The following is a 26,346-nucleotide window of genomic DNA, read 5'->3' on the forward strand; positions in this document are numbered from 1 at the left end:
GCTGTCCGTTGTGCACGAGCAAGCCGACACCTAACGGTAAGAAGAAAAACCCAGATACACATCAGGTACCTATTAGCTCTATAATATAAATAAACAGCGACGACACGCAAAACAGATGTAAAATCCTGCTGAATGCAGGCCTCTCATCATCAACCTTACGCTCTGTAGTATATAGACGGAGGGCATATAAAATGTCTCAATAACAGATAGTTTCCACACGGATTAGTTTGTACTGCTGAAACCTGTTGAAGTCATCTACATCTTCATGAAATATAATAGGAAACAGACAGATCGAATCACCGTAACGCGTCGGGTTGGCTTGTGGTGGCAGTAATTTGGGCTGATAATAGCTAGTTAACGTTAGTATCTTACAAACAGGGTTAGCCTATTGATTTAACGGTGGTTCAGACGAACATTTATTTAAGGCTGTCTTATTGTTAGCGTTGTTATTGTCACGTCTGAAACGAGGTCTAAGCGTCAGTATTAATTTCGTGCGAGTTCTGTTGTCCAGACTTTACCAACAGCAAGTGAGCGTGGGTTCGCATGATATAAATACGTCTGGCTTCTGGGTAAAAACCGGGTCCTTTACGAGCGCAAATAAATCAGAGAAATGCATTTGAAACAGCGGTAGCGTTAACGTCGACGTGTCACACAACAACACTTTTCACCTTTCAATCAAATTTTGCTTAGAGAGTGTCCTTAGCCACCAATTTCCCCTGAGAAAGACCAAAACCATATTCAACAGAAAATGAATTACCCGACGAGGACCCCTGTCTCAGGCTAATGCTCACTAGCCATACGCAGCGCTGGAAAACACCTTGTGTTATCTGAACATGTGTACAATTTTAAGCGCCAGCTGAATTATTTAAAAACGGAACTTGCCTTTTACATCTCATAATACTGTTTCATTCTTGCTGGGTGAGTGTGAGCTAACCTACTGTATAGAGAAGGCTGCTTGTTAAAGGTGATGAGTCCTGAGTGGTCTCCTGGGAATATATTAAGTTTAAATAGACACTTTTCACGGCAGACAATTTGACATGCCAAAGCAAGAAATACTCAGGTGTAATTAACAGCATTAATGAAGGCCATTTAGGCCATTTTCCTATTATGATAAGTTAGAGTACCTGCTGTGAAAAAGGTCTGATTGTGCTGTAGAAGAAAATAACTAAGCCCACCAGATTTTAAATATAAGCCATTCTCTTGGCTTGAGCTTGCTGAGAAAGTAGCCTTTTCCCTGACATCAACCAGTTACAAATATACAGTATATCCAAGGGGCTGACTGTCTCAAGTATGTGTGTGTGCGTGTATGTGTGTGTGTGTGTGTGTGTGTGTGTGTGTGTGTGTGTGTGTGTGTGTGTGTGTGTGTGTGTGTGTGTGTGAGAGAGAGAGAGAGATTACCTAACAGGCTTGGTCATTTCCACATAGCAGTACTGAATTCATTATAAGGCACTTTAACAGATAAAGAGGCTGGCACCATGCCAACACCTGAAACTGATTGTATTGTTCAACTCCAATGTAAGGAGTGTTTATTTTGAAGAGTGTGGCTGAATGATCTTTTCTTAAATTGAAAAATATTTGTTCTTTAATGTTTAGAGCCAGGAAGATTCACTATATTAAGATTTGAATATGTCAGAAAATGGTATTTTAACAGGAATAGGAGTCTACAACCATGCTAGTTGCTCTGTGACACTGTACTTAGGCAACAACATCAGCAATCTAACATTCTCACAATGACAATGCTAACATGCCAGTGCTAAGCAGGTATAATGTTTATCATACTCACCGTGGTTAGGTTAGCATGTTAGCCTACTAACATTAGATAATTAGCACTAAACACAAAGTATTGCTGTGACTGATGAAAATGTCCATAGTTTTGCAGGTATGTTGTCATAAACCAAAGTATTGGACAGATGAAAAATTTACCTAATGGCATTGCTAGATGAAAAGTTTAGGGATGACCAAAGTTATTAAAATTCATATCTTGAGGGGGTCATGAATATTTACCAAATTTCATAGCAATCAATCAAATAGTTGTTGAGACATTTCACTAAAACCACAAATGTGGCCCTCATGGTGGTGCTAGAGGAAAAGTCAGGAGATCACCAAAGTCATCATGAATATCTGTATAAAATTTTGTGTCATTTCATCAAATGGATGTTGAGACATTGTGCAGCATAAGTGAAAACTTTGACCTGCTAGTGGTGCTAGAAGAAAGGATCAGCAAAGCCATTATGATTCGTCCTCTGGTTACTATGGATATTTGTACCAAATGTCATGGCAATCGATATAATTGTTGTTGAGATATTTCAGTTTTTTTTCAGATAAACCAACCGATTTTGTGATTAAGTTTGAAAAGTAACAAATAACAGATGACATTAACATGCTTGGTTCACTGCAAAAAAGTAACATATGAATTTGTTACTACAAAAAAGTTACTTCTGATACACAGCCCCCAACAGTATGTGCAATGTACCAACCAACTCAAGACCGGCTCAACCACAGCAAGCCATCTCCATGAATTCTGACCATCTTACTGGCCCCCGGTTTTTCAGTAGCTAAGAAAGCTGTAACCAAATGTGAGTATTTATTATCCTTGATTAAAATAGGGCCCTCCACATACTCTAGAGTACTAGTGTGTATTAATGAATCTGGATTTGAGGTTGAGAGACTACAACCTCTCAGGACCCTGTTCCTCAGTAAGAATCAATCTTGAGGGGAAGCGTGTTTTCTATGTGTGATTGTATGAGCTTTCACATCTCCTAAAACAGCTCTTAGAGAGATTTCATGCACAAGTTAAACTCTGCAGTCCGTGGTGCTGAAAAGATTGATGAATTCTAATTTTTTTATTAAAGAGCTTTCTAATTAAACCATCTTTACATTCAAGACACAATATTTTATATACCTACAGTCATGTAATTTACTAGAAAGATATAGATTAATGTACATTCTGAGGTGAAAGTAAGTATGAAAAACTAAATTTAAAACCATTTGATCAATCTGGTGTTTGCTTAACATAGATGTTGCCCTTCAGCCTGAAGTCAAGTAATGACAGTAATTAAAAGTTTCCTAAATAGGAATTGTTTTAACAGTAATTGTCACGGTATTGTCACTGTCATCAAATTAACACTCCTAATAAATTCTCATATATTCTCTGAGAGAAGAAGAAGAACTAAATTCAGATCCTACAAGAAAAGGAAAAAGATATGGGAAACATAAAAAAAATCAAGAAAGTAACCTTTTGGCCAGAGGACATCAACAGAACATTAGGGGGAGTAGAAGTCAAAACCTCATCTCGTTTCAAAGATTTTATCTTACTGACAATTACAGTTAAAATGTAATTATGGGATGTACACAAAGTTCAGCTTTTATCATCACAACTTCCACCATCAAAATGCTGTGCAGTCATTACTGTGACAACTGCACATCATTACTGTTTAGATGATCACACTATTATGTAATCAAAAAGAGAATGAACGGCAAGAAATTTATATGTAAATCAGCCAATTTGCACCTTACAGGCAGCTTTTACAGGGTAACTGGTAAACAGGTTTTTGAAGATTACTTTGGCAGGGAATCGCTGGTGTCTTTTTTCCATGCTTTCAGTTCTTTATCTACTCTCTGATTTGGGTGAACTGGCCCTTTACAGGTAATCACTCATGATGCCCCAAAAACCCCTTTTATTATATAAGTCTAAAAGATTAAATGAAATGACTAAATATGTCAAGTATGGCATGTAGCTCACAGTTCTTGCAGATTTATGGACTTGCCATGGTCTTAGGTTTGTATATGTGTGTATATTCAGAGATATTTGTTAATCTATGATCATTTCTCACAGCATCTTTAGTTAAGATAATTTTAAGAAACACTCTAACCATACAAAGATTTTTTTTAAATTATCATCTTATCTGAAGATCATTTTGTTTTTTTGTTTAAAAAAAAACAAGATAACCAAAAGAAACTACTTTTCCTACAGGGATCTTTTTAGGACTCTTGGTCCGAGGATGAGTAGTACCTTCAGTGAGTGGACAGTACTATCATTCAGACATACTGCACACTGAGTCGTTAGTCAGTTCCTCACAGTAACAGTATTCAGTCAGTATATAAGCACTGGTCTTAGCCAATCACAGCACAGATTAATTCAATCCTCTCTCATGTCTCTTTCTCTTTAATCATCTTATCCTTTCTAACCTGTGGATCTACTGTATGTTAGTGTGTTGTGAGTGTTACCCTGGTTGTGGTAGAACTATACACTGTAATAAAATCTAATACAAGAGGCCCTGTAATAAATATTGGTTAGAGAGGTGTTAGTTTAATTCTGTTGCTTGTGTGCTGGATGTTGTATTGGATTGCAGAACAACACAACACCTAAAAGTAAAAAGCAATATAAAAACACAGCAGGTACTCTTACAGCTGATGTGTCCCTAATGTGTCCAGATACACCGGGGTCTGGGGAAGATGAGTTATTAGTAAGTTATTTGCAAAATCAAAATGTACCTATTACTGCCATTCATTTATTCAGTCACATCTGAGATCAGTCCTTGCTTGTCTATAAAGTCATAGCTGCTTAAACATTAAACAGAATATAAAAATACACAGAACTTACACATGAAAGTTGTGGAAATTTGTGGAAAAAAATTAAATTACTTAAATCTAACATAATTAGTGTCATGCATATGTGTCTGTGTGTTTCTAGGTGAGGATGGCCAAGGTGAAGCAGGTGGGCTTGCTTGCAGCAGGCTGTCAGCCCTGGAATAAAGATGTATGTGCTGCTAGTGGAGACCGCTTCGCCTACTGTGCTACTTTGGCTATATACATTTACCAGGTGAACTATCTGTTTGTGTATTTGTTTTCATGAGGGCGGTTAATGTTTAAATTCTAAGATGGCATTATGTGCAACCGGTTCCCTACTTGAGCAGCTCTCACATACAGTACCGTACCTGTGTTATTTTATACTCAAATCACAACCTAAAATTGAATTTCATCACTTGTCATGAGAAATGTGAGGTCACTGGCAAAATATGAATGGCTGACCCAATACAGTGTGCAGTACACATGGTATACATAGGCAGTAAACCCCAGCCACATTAGATAGGCTCAAGTACCCTTACATTGGCACCAACCAATTATGGACCAAATGTGTTCATACAAACTGTTTTTTTTATTAAATACTTTAATATAACACTGATAATTGATACAATAATTAATTCTCAATCAAACAAACATGATTCAGTGTACACTGAGTGATAAAAGAACTCACAAATTACCTTTCCCTCTAATGAGATACATGACCCTACCTGTCTTTCAAAAATTTCAACAGTTTTGGAGGCAGGATGGCCACAGCTGTAAAGCTGTTCTCCACATTAAGTCCGTTCCTCTGCTTGGTTTTCATTTGGGTCAAAGCTGAGAAAGTCACTTCACACAATTAGGTAGATTCAAAGGGTAAAAGTTCGGTGAGTTCATATTGCCCCACACCAGGATATTCCTTTCCCACATCACACCAGAATTGTGTCGGTATCTTTTCTGCATGTATCATCTTCAGCCCACAGTCTGAGGACAAATCCATCAGTTGTTCCCGCAGTCTTGTAGCCAGAAAGGGTTCCTCACCCAGTCCATGTTGGCAGCCTTGGACTCTTTGTCACTGGAGTAGGAATTCAGGTCGCTGTTGAGTTTGAACAGATGTGTTTTCACAATTTTCACCGCAGGAGCTCTTTCTGTGTAAATGGTGGTAAGAGGGGCATTAAGGAGAGTGAAATCACTCACATCTCCGTCCTCACGTCTCTCGTGCTACAGTTGGACATACCTTATAAATCCACTCACTTTCTCATACACATTCAGTATACGTGTCTTTGTCCTTTAGAGAAAAGTTGAATACATTAATTTTGGTGAACACATACAAGACGTATATGCAGGTGCTTAAGCACTCACTTAAGCACGTTAAAGTTCAAACAGCCTCTCAAGGATTTTTCTTCCTGACAGCCATCAGATATCAGTGTAAACCAGTAGGTGGTCATTGTGTGATCCAGTGTCTTGACTGTTACTTATATGTAGTCTGTGATTTAGTGGTCTGGAGTGGATAAAGTTTATTAGTTTAATGACAATAGTTCAATACAACATTTAACTCTGGACTCTCTTACTAGCCAGAGCTTTGTGGTGAATAATGCACTGTGTCTATTGGATGTTGGCATATACCTTTTTCACATGTCCAAGAAGGCTATGCACTCTTCCCGTCATCGCTACTGCTCCATCAGTACATACGTGACTACACGATTTCCAGTCACTGTTTTTGTCCTTGAAAAAAATATCAATAACTTGAAAGATTTCCTTGCTGCTAGTTTTGCTCTCTAGTCTCTTGCAGGATAAAATATACACATTTTTGTCAGATTCTTTTTAGTAAAGTACAAAGGGATCAGATGGGCTTCCCCACTTACATCCGTTGATTCATCAAGTTGCATGAGGGGGCTGTGGCTTTGATACAACAGCTAGCTGTTTTGTTTGATAGTGGAACTGTTTTGAATGCGTCGGCTGCTTTCTTATCAACCAAGGCTTCTGCTAAAATCATAGCCGTTTGAGGAATCAGTTGCTCAGCCATAGAATATGGCTTTTTTTTTTGCCACAAGTAGACACAGCTTAAGATGCCGCCATAACTTTGGCTGATACACTGGTGCCTGGTCCTCTGTCTGCTTTGGCTTGATTTGTCTGTCAATTTTCGCTTGAAAAAGTCACCACTCTTACCAATGCTGCTGGGACGCTTGGTGTTCAGATGTCTCTCTAAATGGGCAAGCTTCATGGAGTTTTTCAACAATATCTCTCCTCAGAGAAAGCATAGTGGCTGCGGTTGATCTGTAATGCACATGTAAATCCATACAAGATCCATACATGCTGTAGTTATCCTGGAATAATTTCATCTTAATCTCTTTTTTTCAGTGGGAGCGGTCAGGTTTGCATTTGTATTATGGCCACTTGAAGTAGCAGAGGCAGGACATTTTAACCATTTATCCCTTACCTTCAGCTATCCATTTCAACTTTTTTGCTAGCTTGCTAACTTCTTTTGGTGCACTGCACTCTCAACTGCAACAATTATCGGGGTTTAAGGTGTTACAAACGATTCAGGTTGGTAGGAAACTGTTCGTGACCTTATGTCAGTTGGTCCTGGGCTGGCAAATTATTGTGACAATAAATAGCCTATACTAAGGTTAGAATCATATTGATTTAATGTCCTACTATCATTTTCCCTTAAAAACTGGTTTTGTGTGTGGTATTTCTTTTAATTGAACATAATTATAGGCAAGTTGAACACGTTTTTTTTAATCATAATCATAATCTCTGTTTTTTCAAAATACCTGAGCTACTTCACAATCCACGTACCCCTGGCAACTGCAGAGCCCCCTTGGGTAACTACCCGGGGTTGGGAATCACTGCCCTGTGGTATGTGTTCCCCAGGTTGCGAATCACTAATTTAAAGCATTCAGACACTGCAACCTATTGGATTCATGTAATTTTTTTTCTCAGTTCTGGACAGAAGTGAACCTCCTAAATCTTTCAATTAACTGTCTGCAATCATATATTTATTACTGTAGAGAGGTTTCATAAAATCACAGAATTTATTTAAAGTCATCACAGAATTTACTTCACAGGATAAAACCAGAGCTGTTTATTTTCCTTTTTTATTAAATTCCTTGTCATTCTCTCAATCTCCTTGTTGTAGTTGGACCAGCAGTACAATGAATATAAGTTGAGATCCATCATGTCAGAACACAAGAAGACTATAACAGCTATCAGCTGGTGTTCTGATAACCCTGATATCTTTGCGTCAGCCTCTGCTGATAACCTGCTCATCGTATGGAACGTAGCAGAACAAAAGGCTGTAGCAAGACTGGACAATACTAAAGGTAGATGGATGATTGACACCAAGTTTTATTGGCACAGTGGAGTGTTTTAGCATAGATTATTGCAATGCCCTTCCATCTATAAAGTTTCACAGTTTCTCCTCTGCTTTCCCAGGTGTCCCTACGTCAGTCAGTTGGTGCTGGAACTCAGCTGATGGAGTGGCATTTGTCTCCCAGCGCGGTCCATTGTATATCTGGGTCTATGGAGGTCCTGACCCTGGGCTCACAGTGCATAAAGAAGCCCATTCCTTCCTGTCTGATATCTGTCTCTTCAGATGGCACCCAACCAAGAAAGGCAAACTGGTGTTTGGACACACAGATGGAAGTCTATCTATTTTTCAGCCAGGTACGGATGGAAACATTGGAGAGTAAAGCAGTTTTTCACCTTTTTTCAACTCATTAAAACACACACTCACACATGTGCTTTTGATGTACAGTACATTCATTGCCAGGAGGAGGCTAATACCCTGTGGCTAACCATAACATATACGTGCTGTGGCTTAAGAAAGTTCATTTTATTGTGTTGTAGATTAATTTCAAATGGATAAAATTGCATTTTTTGCCCATCCGTCTACACCCAGTAACCCATAATGACAAAGTGAAAACACTTTTTTAGAAACTTCTGCTAATTCATTAAAAAAAGTATTCAGACCCTTCGCTGAGCCACTTCAAACTGTGGTCAGGTCCTCTTTGCTTTAATTATCGTTGACAAGGGTATAAAAGGATATAAAACCATTTCTAAAACTTAGTGTGCTCCCAGGAGCACATTGGCCTCAATAATTATGAAATGGAAGGAGTCTGGAACCAACAGGACTCTCCCTAGAGTGGCTGCCTGGCCAAACTGAGTAACCAGGCAAGAGAAAAGATGCAAAGATGGGAGAACCTGCCAGAAGGAAGACCATCTCAGCAGCACTGCATCAATCAGGCCTTTATGGTAGAGTGGTTAGACGGAAGCCACTTTGAGAAAAAGGCATATGACAGCCCACTTGGAGTTTGCCAAATGGTGTTTAAGGAAAAACGTTTTCTTTTCTGATGAGACAAAAAGATGAACCCTTTGGGCAGAACTCCTAACACTATGTCTGGCAAACCCCAGGAACTGCTCATAATCTGGCTAATACCATTCCTGCGGTGAAGCATGGTGGCGGCAGCAAGATACTGGGGGGGCGCTTCTCATTGGCTGGGACAGGAAGACTAGTGATGCAAAGAGTACCATGAAGAAAACCTGCTCCAGAGTGCACGTGCCCTGATACTGGGGTGATAGTTCACCTTTCAGCACGACAATGACCTGAAGCATACAGCCAAGACAACACTGGAATGGCTTTGGGACAAGGCTCTGACTGTCCTTGAGTGGCCCAACCAAAGCCCAGACTTAAACACTATAGAACATCTGCGGAGAACTGAAGATGGCGGTTCATAGACGCTTCACATCCAGTCTGACAGCTCTGCCAGGAAGAATGGGATAAACTGCCCAAATCCAGTTGTGCAATGCCTGTAGAGGCTTACCCAAGAAGACATGAATCTGTAATTGCTGCCCAAGTTGCTTCCACAAATTCTTGAATAGAGGGGCTGAATAAATTTGTAAATGAGAGATTTCAGTTTTTTATTTTTAATAAATTTGAAAACATTTCTAAAAACGTGTTTTCACTTTGTCATAATGGGTTATTGGGTGTAGACTGATTGGCAAAAATGGCAGTTTTATGCATTTCAAATTAAATCTACAACACAATAAAGTGTGCAAAAAGCGAAAGGGTCTGGATACTTTCTGAAGGTACTGTACATGTCTAACCATGCTCTCTCTTCACGTTCCTTAAGCAGAGACATGTACCTGTAAACACACATCTTCATTAACCTCTTAACCTCTGTTTTTTCTTTTTTAGGGAGTAAAAGCCAAAAGCATGTGTTGCGTCCAGAGTCATTAGAGGGCACAGATGAAGAGGACCCAGTTAGTGCTCTAGAATGGGACCCTTTGTCAACTGACTATTTACTAGGTTAGAAAAAATATTAACAACATTACCAGGATGTTGTTAGCTGAAGTGATTTTTAATTCAAAAAGAGAAAAATACTTACAATAAGACACATTGAAGAGAACAATAATGTAACTTTTTATTTTATAGTATAGTTATTGCCAGTGTTTGAGCATATTCTCTCTCTCACAGTGTCTAACCTCCATGATGGTATCAGGCTGGTGGACAGTGAGGCCTTGAATTGTATCACGTCCTTCTGCTTCCCATCAGCTGCTGCATCAGTTCAGTGTCTGGCCTGGGTTCCCTCTGCACCAGGCATGTTCATTACCGGAGGTAAAGGCGGCATGTTTTTATGTGGGATGTGTGTATGATCTGGTTTCCCCTCTGCCTCAATGTATTAATCGCTAGGTTAGACTTACCTTTTAATGTCCACCATACCAGCCAGTTTGTATCTGGTACATGCTTGCCACAGTTCCATCTATGTATAGATACATTCTTATTAATGAGTACATTTGGCTTCTTAAAAACACTGTAATACATGTTATAGGACTTTAAGATAGTAGATGTAGCTCATATTAGTAGCTCCTACGCATTATGAGAGGACAATTTTACTGGTCAAGAAAAACATTCAAATCATTTGCATTATGAAAGAGGCTTGAAATGTTTTAACTGATTTGTCTTTGTCTGTATGTCAGACTCGCAGGTTGGAGTTTTGAGGGTATGGAATGTGTCTCGCTCCACTCCTTTGGACAGCTTTAAATTGAAAAAGACCGGATTTCATGCGTTGCATGTCCTCAACTCCCCTCTTGCCAAGAAAGGTAAAGTTTAGAATAAAACCTTTTGGACTTGTAGTGTGACTTTCAAAAGTTCATAAATTAAAACTGTTACAAGCTGCCTTGGAGTTATATTCTGCGTGTGTTTCTGACTGAGTAAACATTTTGTGCAAGTGCAAGTTTTATTACAAAAGCCACATCTTGAGATCTGTGAGATGTGTCAGTTACCAAAACACAACAGAAGAGACTGCTAATGTTTTTTCTTAAAATTACAGCTTCTTCCAAGGATTTATGTGATTAGCTCAGCATTTCTAGAATAACACACCAGATAGTTTCCCCTTTCTTTGACTTATTCCACTCTCTCTACAGCTCCAAGTTCCTGTTCTCCCAGTAAAAGTCAGCACACCAGTTCGACCAGTGAGGCGGTACCTCCCCCAACCCTGTCACAAAACCGCTCCTTTTCTTTGCCTCCTGGCCATGCTGTGTGCTGCTTCATGGATGGAGGAGTGGGACTCTATGACATGGGTGCCAAAAAGTGGGACTTCCTACGAGACCTGGTATTTTTAACATACTTTGTAAATTTAACAGCTACACGTACTTAAAAATACTTAAACATGAGCAATGAACAAACTATTAAAAGAACGTGCTTTTTACTGGGTTCTTGAATTATGACTTCTTCGCTCTTTCTCTCCGTTTTTGTGATGTTTCCAGGGTCACGTAGAGACCATCTTTGACTGTAAATTTAAGCCAGATGATCCCAACCTGCTGGCCACAGCTAGTTTTGATGGAACTATTAAAATCTGGGACACAAACACGCTAACAGCTGTTAACACCTCCCCTGGCAACGAAGGAGTGGTCTACTCCCTGTCCTGGGCTCCAGGTACATTAACACCACACACACACAAGCACATGCCTGTTGAAACCAAAAACAGCAGCAATATGAAGTGTATCGTCTGTTGCTCATTTGAAAGTTGTTGACCTTTCTGTGTGCGTCTTGTTGTGTTTTGAAGGAGACCTGAATTGCATTGCAGGGGCAACATCTCGTAATGGAGCGTTCATCTGGGATGTCAGGAAAGGAAAGATCATCACTCGCTTTAATGAGGTTACTTTGACAAAATGATGAAAAATGATTTTAAAAATGAATCTCTGTGTATCATTAATGTGTGGAAATCAACCAAAAGTTAAAATATGGCTGCTGTCTCCCCTTTTTTGTACTAACAATTTGAAAAAAATATACAAAATATACAATTTGAAAAAAATATACAATTAAAATGTCTATCCTTAAGAAACTACTGCTGAGTGAAACATCTGACTCCAACTTATTAGAAATGATGGATGGTGTGATGATGTCTGCAGTGATGACCTCTCTGTCTTCCTCCAGCATGGTAAGAATGGTATATTCTGTATATCATGGAGCCATAAAGATTCTAAGAGGATTGCAACCTGTAGTGGAGACGGATTCTGGTAAGTGCTCATCTTCTATTCCATCAGGAGTTTGTTCTTTTGTGAAAAAAAAGTATTACATTAGTCCCTCACATAGTTTTATGTGTTTTATATTGTTTTGCTAACAGTATCATTCGGACCATTGATGGTAAAATCCTCCATAAGTACAAACACCCTGCTGCTGTGTTTGGTTGTGACTGGAGCCAGAACAACAAGTAAGACATCAATTAATCTGTCGTCTCTTGACAGTCACCTCATGCTACAACTGGGTACATATGGAAGACCTATTAATTATTGCTTTACTTAATTCATTTATGTGAACAGTGTGTTTATATATATATATATATATATATATATATATATAGTCAGATTTGAAAGACAACACTTTAAACATAGCAGTAGTTTAAAGAGTAATTATTAGATAAACACAGTAGCATTATACAAAGACAGATAGAATGCTAATACAAGTTTAGCAAAATAAACAACAGAAAACAGGGAAAATAGGTAAAAATGTGTTCAGCATCTCTCTTGTCTATATGTAACAAATTTGTCTAAATGAGAAAGGATTGAGAATAATAAAAGTGGGAGATGAGATCAGAGAGGAAATACAGAGACAGAGCCTACAAAGGAGCAAACACAAACTGAACAGTTGGTCTGACTGCTAAATTACTGTCAATGCAAAATCATACCATGTATATATTGATGCTCAAGCATTTTAATACTGACAAAATAAAGGGGTTGGGTCTTCTGGTAATATCTAACAAGGGGCCACAGTTTGTCACATATCCTCCTGTCTTTTTCTCTCTCTTTGTAGGGATATGATAGCAACAGGATGTGAGGATAAAAATGTTCGTGTGTACTACCTGGCCACCAGCTCTGATCAGCCTCTGAAGATCTTCACTGGGCACGTAGCTAAAGTATTCCATGTTCGCTGGTCTCCACTTAGAGAGGGAATACTGTGTTCTGGATCAGATGATGGGTGAGTACATTCACAGATACTTTCTGTAATACTATAGGCTGTTCAAAATGTTTCTATTGGATGAGGTGAACATTTAATGAGGAATCAGTTTCACTGCAGCAAGAAATAATAAAGTAAAAAAACAATAATAAGGAACCAAATTAGAACATTGAGCATAAAGCATATAGACCGCATCTAGGTATTTTTTGTCCCTTTTATATAATTTTTTAATTGTAAATTCATCTTTCAATTGCCCAGAATGATAAAATAAGTCTTATTGTTTGATACAATAATTTAATTACCAATCCTGGATTGAAAAGTGTTGGCCCACCACCAAAATTCAAAACACAGGAACTTGCTATCAGTCTTTGAATTGACTGACAGGTCTTTTAATACAACGGCTAGCTCTAAACAACAACCAAGTCTGAGTCTAAGTATGTTTAGCACAGCAAGAAAAAAGCCTTTATTTTTTAGTATGATCTGGTTTTAATAATGATTTATTATTTATAACTCAAACTATGCAGTCACATATGTGAATATACCTGCATTTTAAATGGTGAAGAAAATAAGGATTGGGCATTTAAACAATCATTTTAAATTAATTCAAATAGAAATCCCTATGTGTCTTTCTGTGTAGTACTGTTCGCATATGGGACTACACACAGGACGCATGCATCAATGTGCTCAGTGGTCATACAGCTCCAGTCAGAGGCTTGATGTGGAACACAGAGGTTCCTTACCTCCTCATTTCAGGTAATGTGAATAAAAGTACTGATTAATATTCCAATTATCTTCTTATATACCAACTGTTATGCAATCAATATGTTATTAGTGTCTACACTGCTGAGCTACTTGTGCTCTTGCTTGCCACTGTATATCTATCCGAACAGGCCAACAGAAACAAGCTACATAAATATCGAGGCAATGTGTGTTTCAACATATTGACTCTCTACCCATCTAATCATATATTCAGCATTTTTGTCATTGTATATTTGTAGATTTCAGCTTTTCAGTGTTATGAGCTCTGTCTATATTTTTGTAATGCTTTACAAAGTTGCACATTAGAAAAAACGTGACCCATGTTAAAAAGGACGTGCTGATGGTGGGATTGAGATTCATTTTTGAGGTACCAATTTGATCTGTGGAATTGTATTAGAGAGCTTTCCCACAGAAAAGCAAGAGGCAAGTAGCTCTGGAGAAATAAGTAGATGATGAATTAAAATGATTTTTAACTTACAGAATCATGAATCATACAGCCCCAAATTGAGCACAAGCCATATTCTACTGCTGACAGTCGAATATGGCTCTTTAGCAATATCTAGTGGCAGTTTTAGGATACTACAATATCAGGCAATTCATGCCTCCTTTGTGTTTTTGAGTAAATTACATAATGGAATTTAACTTCCAAATTTCAATTTTATCATCTCTTATTTACAGCTGATATAGTACTTCAGAAGGGACCTGAAACTGTATATTATAGCAATATTTTATATGTACATTTATGAAACAGCACCATACCGGCCTATACAGGAGGTTAATACATAGATTTTGGACTGTATTTCAAAGTGATGAAACTGTACTATCAGCTGTTGCATTTAATTAGTAAAATGCTGTAATATTTTCAAGGTTCTTGGGATTATACAATCAGAGTGTGGGACACAAGAGATGGCACATGTCTAGATACAGCCTATGACCATGGAGCTGACGTCTATGGTAAGACAGTGTTGTAAAACAAAGAACAACCTACTAGACTATTAATGGTGGAGATACATGATAGGTTTCAAGTACAGTATGTGATCAATGAGGTTCTTCACTGAGAATGCAATAAAAAATGTCAATTACATGAAATTAAATTCGATAAAATGATTTAAATATGAAGTTTTATAGACTCAAACATATACATACATATACATACAAAATACATAAAACCGTTTTTATTACATATTTAGAAGGGCACTAGATCACATTCAAGTAGTTTGGACAAGGCCAGACATTACACAAAAAAAATTCCAATATATATTTTCGTCACAGGGACTGGGGACTACACAAGCTCACTGGAAATTTTAAATCCAAAAAAGTGAGATATCCTGTCTTTCATACCCCCATTTACAATCGACAGCAAGCACTTAAAGATGCCTTAGAGTCATTAGTATTTTAGTCATAAGTGCTGTTGTACATGGCCACATGGCTCCATTAAATCAAAATTCTTATCTTTTGCTCCATGGAAGATTTTTTAATCTGTGCAAACATCCCTCCACATGACTGACATAATGTACCACACAAGCCCAAAAGAATTTTGTTAACGGGTTGTTACATGCTTTCTGATGTAGAACTTTGAACCTGAGCCATGCTTCTCTATTTTCTATATCATTAAATCCATGTTCCAAACTCCATGTGTGTCTGTAGGCTTGACATGTCACCAGAGTCGTCCGTTCACCATGGCAAGCTGTAGCAGAGACAGTACAGTCAGGCTGTGGTCTCTCACACCCCTCATCTCTCCATTGCTGCTAAACATCCTCACTGACCAGCCTTGGGAAAAGATGATAGGAAACACAGGTAAGAACAGACTCTTTTTTTCTGTTTTATGGTGTTCTGTTCTAAAGCCTCATTTAACCGTGTTGGTTGTGGTTCTCTGCAGACACAGCTATGGTCCCTGGCTCACCTCCACTGCTCTGTGGTAAAGTGTCTCGAGACATTAAACAGGAGTTGGACAAACTGAGCTTAGACATCAGGGCCAAGAAGCTACGCTGGTTCTCTGAATGCTTTTCGGTAACTACATTCTGAATATTTATTTGTCATTGGTGATGTCATTTCATAAAATGGCCCCTAATTCAGCATGATACCTTCATAATGCCTTGTCAAAGTTGATGTATGCTTCTGAAGGTTCTGATTTAGTCATAGTCTGTTTTATCCGCAGTTTATCTAAGGATATGCAACACACAACTAGGGAAGGATTTTGCTCCAGCTTAGGTCTACAAACATGCAGTGTGCCTCTGCTGCTAAGTGTGTGTATAATTAAGTTCTGGAGTCCACTACAACGGAGTGTGTTTTCATAATTACATTCACTATCCAGCGGATGTTTCCTATTGTGTATCACATTATTTAGAACTGGAAATCTAGAAATCAGTTTACAAATGCAAGTATAAAAACGAAATATATCTCAACATCTTGTTTGCAAACTGTTTGATAAGTTTCTTTCTGTTGCTGGCACACCAAATGTTTTATATCATTTGGTTGATTGATGGGTCAGAGGCTACAGAACAGTGAAGAACTTAAGGAGCCTAATTTACACCCTGAGTTTGTTCCATCTAACATCCACAGCTTTGTAAGGCAACAACAGTCTCTCTCATCCACACCCTTTATTTTATGTTTCTTTAAAGGAAATGCACATCAAACACAGATATTGGAAAAGAAAAGGTCATAATACAGCTTCACTTTACTGAGAGAACATGTAAATAGTGGTCCACCTTTTATTTCTGTTGAGATTAAAATACAGTGAGAAAAGAGCTCCACGGTATCACACTTAAACATAAGCAGTTATTAAGAATTTCCAGTTGGAATTTGAACATTAAAATACTAAACAAAAAGTGTATTTCCAACCACCTTTTCAGTTCATTTGTGTCTTTTTGCTTTGTAAAGCTCAATTTTTTCATTGCATCCTGCATGACAGAAAAAATACAAGTACAAATTTGTAGTATAGATATATATACATATCAGAATGATCGATCCATTTAAATAGCTTTTAACAATGTGCAGCACCTTTTAGAACCAATCTAACAAGTCCAACTAAGTGTCTCAGATCCTGTAAATCATTTGTAAACAAATGCATTGAACATAGTTTTTCATCAGTGAATTTATTTGTTTTTTTTGTGTGAGTGTACATGTTGCATGTGTGTTTCTATGTGTTTATGAAAATAATTGTGTGTACTTTATCCTGTGCCAGCCCCCAGGAGGCAGCAGTAACTTGTGGGACTTGGTGTCAGTCATTAACGGCCAGGACGACTCACTGCTACCAGGCAGCTACAGCAAAGGAGTGATGCACATGAAGCACCTGCTCAAGTTTAAAACAGTGAGTTGCTCTTATTCTTTGAGTCACTGTTACAGAAAAGACAGAAAAGTCATCATGTGTGAAGAAATCCAGAGAGACCACACAGTGAAGGAGCTGTTTGTCACAAGCCCTAACCTAATGAGCTAGGGTTTGTAACAGGCACCTAGTCAAATGGCTATAAGGACAGACCCAGAGGTGTGTACTTCACTTAAGGAGATGTAAATAAATACGGCGGTTTCCTGCTTGTTTTTCATCCCACAAATGATTTGTACAGTTAAGTACAAACAGCTACACCAACTCACACATAAAAAAGACTACAAAACGGCTTGAGTAAAATGATTATGACAAGACTTAAGTTGGTTCCTCTTATCTTAATCTTAATTTTGGTTTTCCATACTTGTATGTCAGTAGATTTTTATGTATTTATTAAACCTTTACATATCTAGATAAGCCTCACTGATCTAAAATAGCTCTTGAAGATTAACCTGGCCAGGAATAAGGAAAAGTACAGTAAATACAGAACGAATACATCAATTAAATGCAATGAAAGCTTTAGATAATAAATACCGAGCTACAATCAGTTCACGCTATTTAAAAAAAACATGATTTGAATGAAAGTCCATCCATGCACTTTAAGTCTAAGAATAAATATATTGACTTTATCATAGTTTCCAGAAATCAAACTTGCTTGTTTTGTAGCAAACCTGTTCAGCTACTGCAGGGAATTAAACTCAACTTCGTAGCTAACCCTTTGGCACATGCTAACTATCACTATACAGATAACATGAGTACTAGTTCCTTTCTTAATATTTTCATCTCTTATATTCTATTCAGCTAAAGTCCATTAGGAGATAATATTGAAGAAGTTTAAATTTTAGTTATTTTGGCTCCAAAGAGATCTTATCTTTCCCTTATCTTTTTTATTGTTTTCCATTCCGTCTTTCAGTCTGAAGCCCAGGAGCTGACTATAGTCAAGATGTCTAAATTTGGAGGAGGTATTGGAGCTCCAAGTAAAGAGGAGAGGCTGAAAGAAGCAGCAGACATCCATCTGAGACTGGGACAGATTCAACGATACTGTGAATTAATGGTGGAGCTGGGACAGGTATGGAGTGTATGTGTGTGTGTGTGTGTGTGTGTGTGTGTGTGTGTGTGCAGGTGTGACTGTGTGTATAGTTATCTTCCTCTCAAGAAAGCATGTGACTAAGGCACTAGAGAGACTCTTTTAGTTGTGTTGGCACTGATTCTGTCTGACTTTTACCATTTCAATATTTTACAACATGTTCTTTAATCAATGAAACCAGCATAATGCTTTGCTTATCATAGTGATAACCCAAGAGCCTGCAAGTGGAAACTGGAGGTGAAAGAAGTTGAAAAGAGTTGGGTTGGCCATAAAAGACTTCTGACAGAGTGGAGAGTTACAGCAAGGGCAGACATGCAGCTGCATGCAACAGCTGCAGATATATAAGTAGAGGAGTTGTAAGAGGTTATGGAGAATGACATCTGGGCATTATCCGAGAGGTTCTGACGAACCATTGAGTAATGATTCTACTTCTATTGTCAGATAAAGGCAGAAATGATATTAAAGAAAAAGATATTGACAATGTAACTGAAATTAATGGAAGGAGAGCCTTATTATGTCTCTTTCAGTGGGAGAAAGCATTATCTGTGGCACCAGGAGTTTCCATGAAGTACTGGAAGAAACTCATGCAGAGGTAAACCATGTTTATGTTTGTTTTTCAGCTTTTCAATTAAACAACAATAAAAGTGAAACACAACAAATAATTCAGGCCCTGTTTCAAATTTGTTTTGCAGTCAAAGTGCGCACTGCTCGGATGATTGTTAAAAATGTTTGCTTAATGTTATGGTACTGTCACGGTCTCTGTCTCAGTGCTCACTGCCACACTATGAATGCAGATGAACAGGATGTGAAGAGAATAAGAGCAACACTTGTACAATACAGTCCAAGCCAAAGAAATAATCTTGCATAAATACTGCACTCCCATCAAAACACAGTTGAATCAGAGAGGTGTTGACCAAAAATTATTGGGATTTCTGTTGCTGTAATGGTGGACAAAATATCAGGCAAAGCAACAAAATAATCCAACAACAGCAAAACTTCCCTGGCACATTATCAACAAAAGATAAATACTAGTCCTCACAAAGGCTAGTTAATTACACATCTATTGTTCTGATTTGCATTATGATGTACAGTTGTTGCTTTTATTGTGTCCAGCCCCTGCATGCTTCATGTTGCCTTAAATAGAGCTCTTGTTTGGGTGTAAATTGTGTGTAAGGCTTATTGTTTAAGTTTTTATCAATTTTTGATCAAAAATACTCAGATTTTCGAAAACGCATCATTCTGTTAGAGCTGAATTTCACTTATTTTTTTTGTCTGTGTGGATCAAAATGTTCCTTGTGTGCACTTGTGTGGCAAGGGCAGCTCAAAATATGCTTTTATAGCAAGAGAGAAAAAAGGAAGAGGACAAAAAAAACAACTGCTGATTATGCAGCAGATCGGGATGAGGCCCCTAAATAATTTTAGATAATTAATAATAATAAATCAAAACATGTAAAAATACAAGACAAAACAAAAAACTTATTCTTGTGCTTCAAATGGTGCACAGCAAACTGAGATACTTGCATGCCACAAGAACAGCTCTTCTTTTCATAAGTGTTTGTTAAGCAGTTTCATCTGAATGGCTGGTTCAGTGTTTGCATTGTTACAATTTTACCCATTTTAAAAACACAATAAAAACCTAGATGATAAACCTTTATATGTCGCATGTTGTTTAACTTTAAGTTTAATCTGTTATTTGTGAATGGAATTGTAATATGCTCATGTTGCAGGAGAACTGACCAGCTGATGGCTGAGGATAATGATGACGCCATTCCATATTGCATCGCCACAGGGGACATAAAAAAACTTGTAACTTTCTTCACTGGCAGAGGACAACTGCTAGAGGCCTTACTAATAGCACAGGTACAGAGAGGGAAGGGAGAAAGCCATTCATGCAGTGATTTGATGACAGGTAACAGTAGTTTTCTTTAGGGGTAGGATGAATGGTACTGTAGATCTTGAATAAATGGCTACAGATCAGTGTGTGAAGAAGTGGGGTGGATAAATAAGTGATGTTGAGACAAATACAGACAGGTGAGGGAATACTTGAACCGTAATTTTGATTGTTGTGATAATACTGATCAGAAATTATAAAAATAATTATATTTCTTGTTGCCAGGGAGCATGTGAAGGGAACATTCGTGCACCTCAAAGTTCTCCAGTCAACCACACAACTAATGATGTGGATAGCATACAGCAATACCAGAGGTAAAGCAAACACTTACACACAAACTAATGCTAACAATCTGTTATTGATTTACCTTTGTTGCACAGGTTGAACTGAATTTGAAACTATTGTTCAACCAAAACAGGCAGTTTGAATCTGATATACAGTTACTGATACCTTTGTTGATAAACTGTGTTCAGTGTCTCTGTCAAATATAGAAACTAAGGTACTAAGGTAAGAGTGAAAATGGTTTACTACAGTCAACAGCAGAGAGACAGACAAATTTAGGCAAACAACTTAATAGTTTTTATTAGCCAACAGATAATTAAATGTGGAAAATTCAGAACAAACACTGGGACTGGGATAGGTATCTGAGGTTGGTGATGGAGAAGAGGATGATAATCCAGATGTCACCATGAAATTATATAAATATGAGCATTTTCATGAACAGCATTGTTACATATTGTTGATATTTTTTGGCAAGTTATCTTCTCAGCATGGAAAAACAACTGAAAGCTGTACTATCAAGATGTTATCCAGGCAAAATCCAAAAGACAAGTTTGTGGTTTTGTGATTTGTGGTTTGATCAATCAAGGAGAACGGAGGCTGTAGTCAGCTTGGATTCATGTAAATTCCATAGGATTCCAATAGTGATCAAGTTTCACAGTGGAAAAAGTATTGAAATTCCCAAACTAAGTTCTTAAACCACTCCTGCAGCATAATCCACTTCTCCTTTGCTCATCCATATGGTTCAAACACTCATATTTTTGCCAAAATATGGCTAAATACACAGGTTCTATAACCTAATATGAGTGTGATAATGGAGCGTGTTCCCCTGTGTGCAATCGCAATGAATAAAAATGTAATGTGGATTAACTGATCAACAACTTATACTATCTAAAAAAGAGCATCGTACCTCAAAACGTGGTTAGCCACACCTCCTCACTCAAATAAAGGTTCTTGCTTGTTCCTCAGTCACAGTCTTGTTGAAAACAAAATAAGCTCTGCATCATGGCTAGGAAATTTTAGGCCAATTTATTATGTCTTTGAAAGGAATCCCAGAATATTTGTGAGCTGATGTGATTTCACCACAACCCCCGGCTTTATTTCTTCTATTTCTATCCAGTCTCCTCCATAAAGTATGTGAGGAACTAGCTGAATGGTACTTCCAGGATGGATGCTCTGTCCTGGCAGCATGTTGTCACCTAGCTGTGGACAACATCAAGGTACACACCAGAATCTGTGCATGTCACCATTAGCATTTGTTTCTATGCACACCTTGCTGTGTATAAAAATAATTTTAAAATGTGGCTGAAATCTGTGCGTTTGTGTGTGTTATATTTTAAGTTAGCCATGTCTAGTCTGATCCGAGGTAATGAGCTGGAGATGGCTGCATGCGTGGGTATCGTCCTAGGAGAGGCAGCTAGTCATAGCACTGTGTACTGCCTTGAACTCTTGGCAAGGAAGTACATGACCACACCTACATGGTACGTCTCTATTTCTGCATGTCCAGTTAGTGTATACTATACCATTCTCCTGTAAACATTGAGAGTAAACTAACACTAATCCAGTTCTGGCTTCTTAGTACAAAGTTCTCCTTTTTAATTTTGTACTTATATTTGCCTGAAAGTAATTGATCTTGATGTTTTCATGTTGCAAACCACAACTGCTTGTACAAAACAGCCTGTACAAAACAGAATGTTGATGTTTCCTGTGTTTACATTTAGGGAGCTCTCAGCTGGCCTACTGCAAATGATTCCAGACAATTGCATTTTATTGGCTAAGCTGTGTGCATTTTACCCAGGAAGTGCTGCTGAAATCAACCAATTACATGAAAGGGTGAGAAGGCAATCTTTAAGTTAAATCTAAGACATGTTTTGGATGAAATGGAATGAAGGCTTCTTGTCTAATATTAATGTTATTAACAGTTGTGATGATTACAGTGATTATGTCTTGTTTGTCATTCAAGTGCGGTTTCCCTTCATTAGAGGAGTGTAAGGCCTTGGCAGAGGCAGCCATGTATGAAGGAGATTTGTTTTCAGCAGTTAAATTTCACCTGCTGAGCTCTGAACCCGAGAATGCACTTCAGATAGGGATAGATCACATTAAAGGTATTGACAACTCTGTGTTAGTGTGTGTTTGTGCGTAGTTACCTACCTAATATCTGCACATGACAAAACTTCATTCAAATTACCCTTAACAAGAAACAGCTGGCAGTAGTATTAAATGTTTGCATCTGACATGGTTATTTGGAGTTTAGAGAGAAAACAAGCCAAAATACTCAAAACTAGACATGACCTTGGGAGCGGACCTGATGACATTCACTGGCAATGACTTAATTTTTTAATCCCCCTAAAAAACTGCATGTTGAGTGTTCTGAGTAAGATTGTGACATGTTAGTTGGTGTAATTGAAAGAAATGTGTTATCTAATATTGTTACCAAATTTTAGTCTTAAATTATGTCATATCTCATTTTTATTATAAATATACTTTGTATATAAATCAATTTGGCAGTTGGATGGTTCTCCCAAATGCTTGTGCTTTTACAAGTGTAATTTATGAATGACCAGTTGCCAAACCAATCTTTGTGAAGACCTTAAAAGTCTGCACTCTTTGACTGATATGATAAAAATTCAGTGGATTACAATCAATCCATTCATCAAAACCACAAAGATATATGCATATCCGATAAAGTTACCAAATTAGTTATAACAATAACTTCTTAATGGTAATCCTGATTACTTGTCCATTGCATTCTCAGTGTCAAAATGATGATAATGATCTAACTTTCTGTCTTTATGAAGCACTAAATAATCAGAAACTTTCTTTAACTTTCCTCCTCACTAGAACAGCTGACTGGATCTGATTGGACAGTGGATAGTGTTCAGCCAATCCTTGACCTGATGAGTTACATCAGAACTGACCGCCTCATCATGGCCAAGTTGACAGAGTAAAACCATTTCTTACTGTAGCATTGGTGTTAATATTTATTTTATTTCATTTCCATTTAGTTTTTTTCTTCCCATACATTGTCAGACTTCATCCAGGTCTGTGTGTGTGTGTGTGTGTGTGTGTGTGTGTGTGTGTGTGTGTGTGTGTGTGTGTGTGTGTGTGTGTGTGTGTGTGTGTGTGTGTGTGTATAGAGCCCGCAGTGAGCTGTTGATCCTGTGTGGTTATATTGGAGGTTTGCTGGCCATTAGAAGACAGTACTCCAGCATCGTACCTGCACTCTACGAATACACCAGGTAGACACAGCACTGTGTGGATTAGTCAATAATTCTTCACTGTACATGGCTACAATAAACTTGAAAATCTGATCATTTCTTTGATGCTTTTCATGTATCAAAAAGATGTGGTACTGCCTAAGGTATATCAAACCTCCACATAAGCTCTTCAATCTGATTGTTCTTAAGTTTTAAAACATATAGTTTTTGAAAGATTGGCTGTAAATTGTGGAATTCTCTCATCACATTATTCTAAAATCTATCTGAAATAAATCATCATGAATACTTTTAACATAGTTAAGTGATTAGGAACATTAGGAACTCTTAACTGTGTAGCTGTTGCCCATGACATAAATATTTCTCATCTCACTGCATTAAAATCAGATTAGATTAATCCTTTATTATACCACTCATTAAGATACTGTTAACTGTTGCTCTGGTTGATACAAAGCTCTAACAATTACTCTTAGGGTTTCTTATTTGAAGTCATGAGCTAGGTCATCATCGGATGCCTCCCTAGTTGACAGATATACATCCAGGATCTTTATTCGTACTTTGTGATCTTTATTTAAATGTGTTAGATATATAATGAGTCTACAAGAATATGTTGGGCAAAGCTAGTGGGCGTTTTGCAATGATAATTAGATGCCTGACTTCAGGCTGCTCATTCTTTTTTTGTTTTGCTTTGATAATTGCTATAATTTGGTTGAAATTGGAATAATGATTCTCATGTAAGTCTAACTACCATGTTTTTCTTTCTGTTTCTCAGTCAGTTGTTAAAGCGGAGGGAGGTGTGTGTTCCTTTGAGGATTGAGCAGCTGTCTGTGGAGCTGGATGCCTGGCGGGCCTGCACACAAAGTAACAGCAAGTATGTTGCACACACACACACGCACAAAGATAATGTTATTATATTTTATTGTTATTAATAATGGCATGAAGTACAATATTTGAAGAAAACAAATAATAAAATAAACATCAATTAGGCCAACAATCATAAGATATTTAAAGAGGAAGATGGTGACGTAACTATGCTTCCTCCTCATCTATCTTGTACAAATGATGAAATGATGGTAAAGAAGCAAATGTTGAAGAGGGGAACACTAAGGAGGTCATCACCTTCTTGAATCTATTGTAATCTTGCCTAACTAAGGCCACGATGAGGCCAGTTACTAGGGCAACACAGGAGAGGCAAGGTACAGAGAGAGCACCTGAAACACCTGTTGATGTGTGTCCTGAGTGATGATGAGGATGTTAATGTTGCTGCCTGAGTGACAAATCAGGTAAACATCTTTTGGATGTATCAAGGACTTATGGATGAGAAGACACTGGATGGAGCCTCATGTTAGGTGCACCAAGGAGGAGTTCAGAGTGCTGTGTAGCTTTGTTAAAATCAATGACGGTAGAGACGCAAAGGTGTTTTGACAGACTACCATCAGACTTCACTGGGTTTGTTCCAATGTATCTCTGTCTATCTGTTTGTAACAGTCCTCCATCAGAGTGTCAAAGAGAAGAATTCAGCTGCCTTGAGAGGATAATCCAGCCAACAGACTCTGGTAAAAACAAGATTTCTAACCCTAGTTTAATCAGGAGAGCCTAGTTGTAAAGAAATAATGCTTTGCTGTCCATTAAGCGTATCTTACAAATATTCAGTAGAACCTGTTGATGGCGAATAGATATTATGCGATATCGTTAACCAGTAAAACATGTTTCCTCCCTCTCTCAGCTGCGTTAGTCCTGTGTGGAGCTGATTATGTGACAGGCTCCAATCTGCCAAGCCACTCAGATGTTCAACTGTCCTGTTTCACTGGACAGAGAATACAGGTGTGTGTTCCCTTATTTTATATATGTGATACATCTTAACAACTTGTGACTTTTCTCATGGTTTTCTTCTTTTTTTAATGTGCAGGGTCCAGTGTTTTTGTTGGAAGATGGTAGATCAGCAATCTCTCTTAATGATGCGCTAATGTGGGCAAAAGTCAACCCGTTCTCCCCACTGGGAACAGGACTCCGCATAAACCCCTTCTAACACACACACACGCACATGAATACAAAAGGAGGACATTCCAAAGGAAAAGTTTAAAGATTGGAAGGAAGGAAAAAAACAAAGCCAGAGGATAAAGTGTAGTAATGGAAAAGAAAATTGAAAACTGGACTGAAAATGAAATTTTTGTGCTTCATCCCAGTGGCCAACTTGACATCAACAAACAATACATTTGTGACTCTGTGAGGATGATTCAGTTTCCTACAAGCTCATGGTTGTCATAGATTTGGGGACTGGTTAGCTTAGCTGCATGTGATGAGAACTTAGCCAACAAAATCATCATGCTTCATTTGAGAAGGGGCATTCTTGTTAAATGAGATATGTGGGTCATTTTGTAGGAGTTCTTCTTTTCTTCAGCTAACAATTTCTCAAAGTCTGAGTATCTATATACAGGGTATAAATCTGAATTATTTTTTCTGTTGTTGTAAAAACTAAATAATAGAATAAAGCAACCACTGCATATTTATATGAGACTTGACCTTGTTGCATTTTGTTAGACTCATATTGATACAAAATAAGATGCAGGTAGTAAAAACAATAAAAACACAAAGTGCATTCAGTAAGTATTCAGACCCCGTAACTTTTTTCACATTTATGTTGCCGCCATATGCTAAAGTCGTTTAAGTTCAAATTTTTTAATCATCAATCTATACTCAGTACCCCATGAAGACAAAGTGAAAATAGAATTTTAGAATTTTTTGTAAATTTATCAAAAAGGAAAAACT

General features: G+C 37.8%; 1 protein-coding gene across 1 annotated transcript; it reads left to right on the forward strand.

Moving 5' to 3' along the window:
* wdr17 (WD repeat domain 17) lies at positions 1–26,040 on the forward strand. Its single transcript, XM_040145692.1, has 32 exons — positions 1–36; positions 4,694–4,822; positions 7,706–7,889; positions 8,002–8,232; positions 9,764–9,874; positions 10,043–10,183; positions 10,546–10,668; positions 10,993–11,180; positions 11,335–11,503; positions 11,634–11,725; positions 12,005–12,087; positions 12,195–12,281; positions 12,881–13,045; positions 13,662–13,777; positions 14,651–14,737; positions 15,431–15,580; positions 15,663–15,793; positions 16,968–17,093; positions 18,019–18,174; positions 18,720–18,784; positions 19,920–20,052; positions 20,309–20,397; positions 21,483–21,582; positions 21,704–21,843; positions 22,084–22,195; positions 22,326–22,467; positions 23,204–23,306; positions 23,500–23,601; positions 24,350–24,448; positions 25,066–25,133; positions 25,304–25,401; positions 25,487–26,040. The coding sequence occupies exons 2-32, from the start codon at positions 4,700–4,702 to the stop codon at positions 25,604–25,606; spliced, it is 3,834 nt and encodes a 1,277-aa protein (XP_040001626.1). The 5' UTR covers positions 1–36; positions 4,694–4,699; the 3' UTR covers positions 25,607–26,040.
* The last annotated feature ends 306 nt before the right edge of the window (positions 26,041–26,346 follow it).

This window comes from Xiphias gladius, chromosome 15, assembly GCF_016859285.1.
Source record: "Xiphias gladius isolate SHS-SW01 ecotype Sanya breed wild chromosome 15, ASM1685928v1, whole genome shotgun sequence".
In the NCBI taxonomy this organism is placed as follows: Eukaryota; Metazoa; Chordata; class Actinopteri; order Istiophoriformes; family Xiphiidae; genus Xiphias; species Xiphias gladius.

Coding starts and splice junctions, on each gene's coding strand:
- wdr17 (XM_040145692.1), top strand. CDS start 4,700: ATGGCCAAGGTGAAGCAGGTGGGCTTGCTTGCAGCAGGCTGTCAGCCC. Junction 11,181..11,334: donor GGGACTTCCTACGAGACCTG/GTATTTTTAACA, acceptor TGATGTTTCCAG/GGTCACGTAGAGACCATCTT. Junction 25,134..25,303: donor AATCCAGCCAACAGACTCTG/GTAAAAACAAGA, acceptor TCCCTCTCTCAG/CTGCGTTAGTCCTGTGTGGA.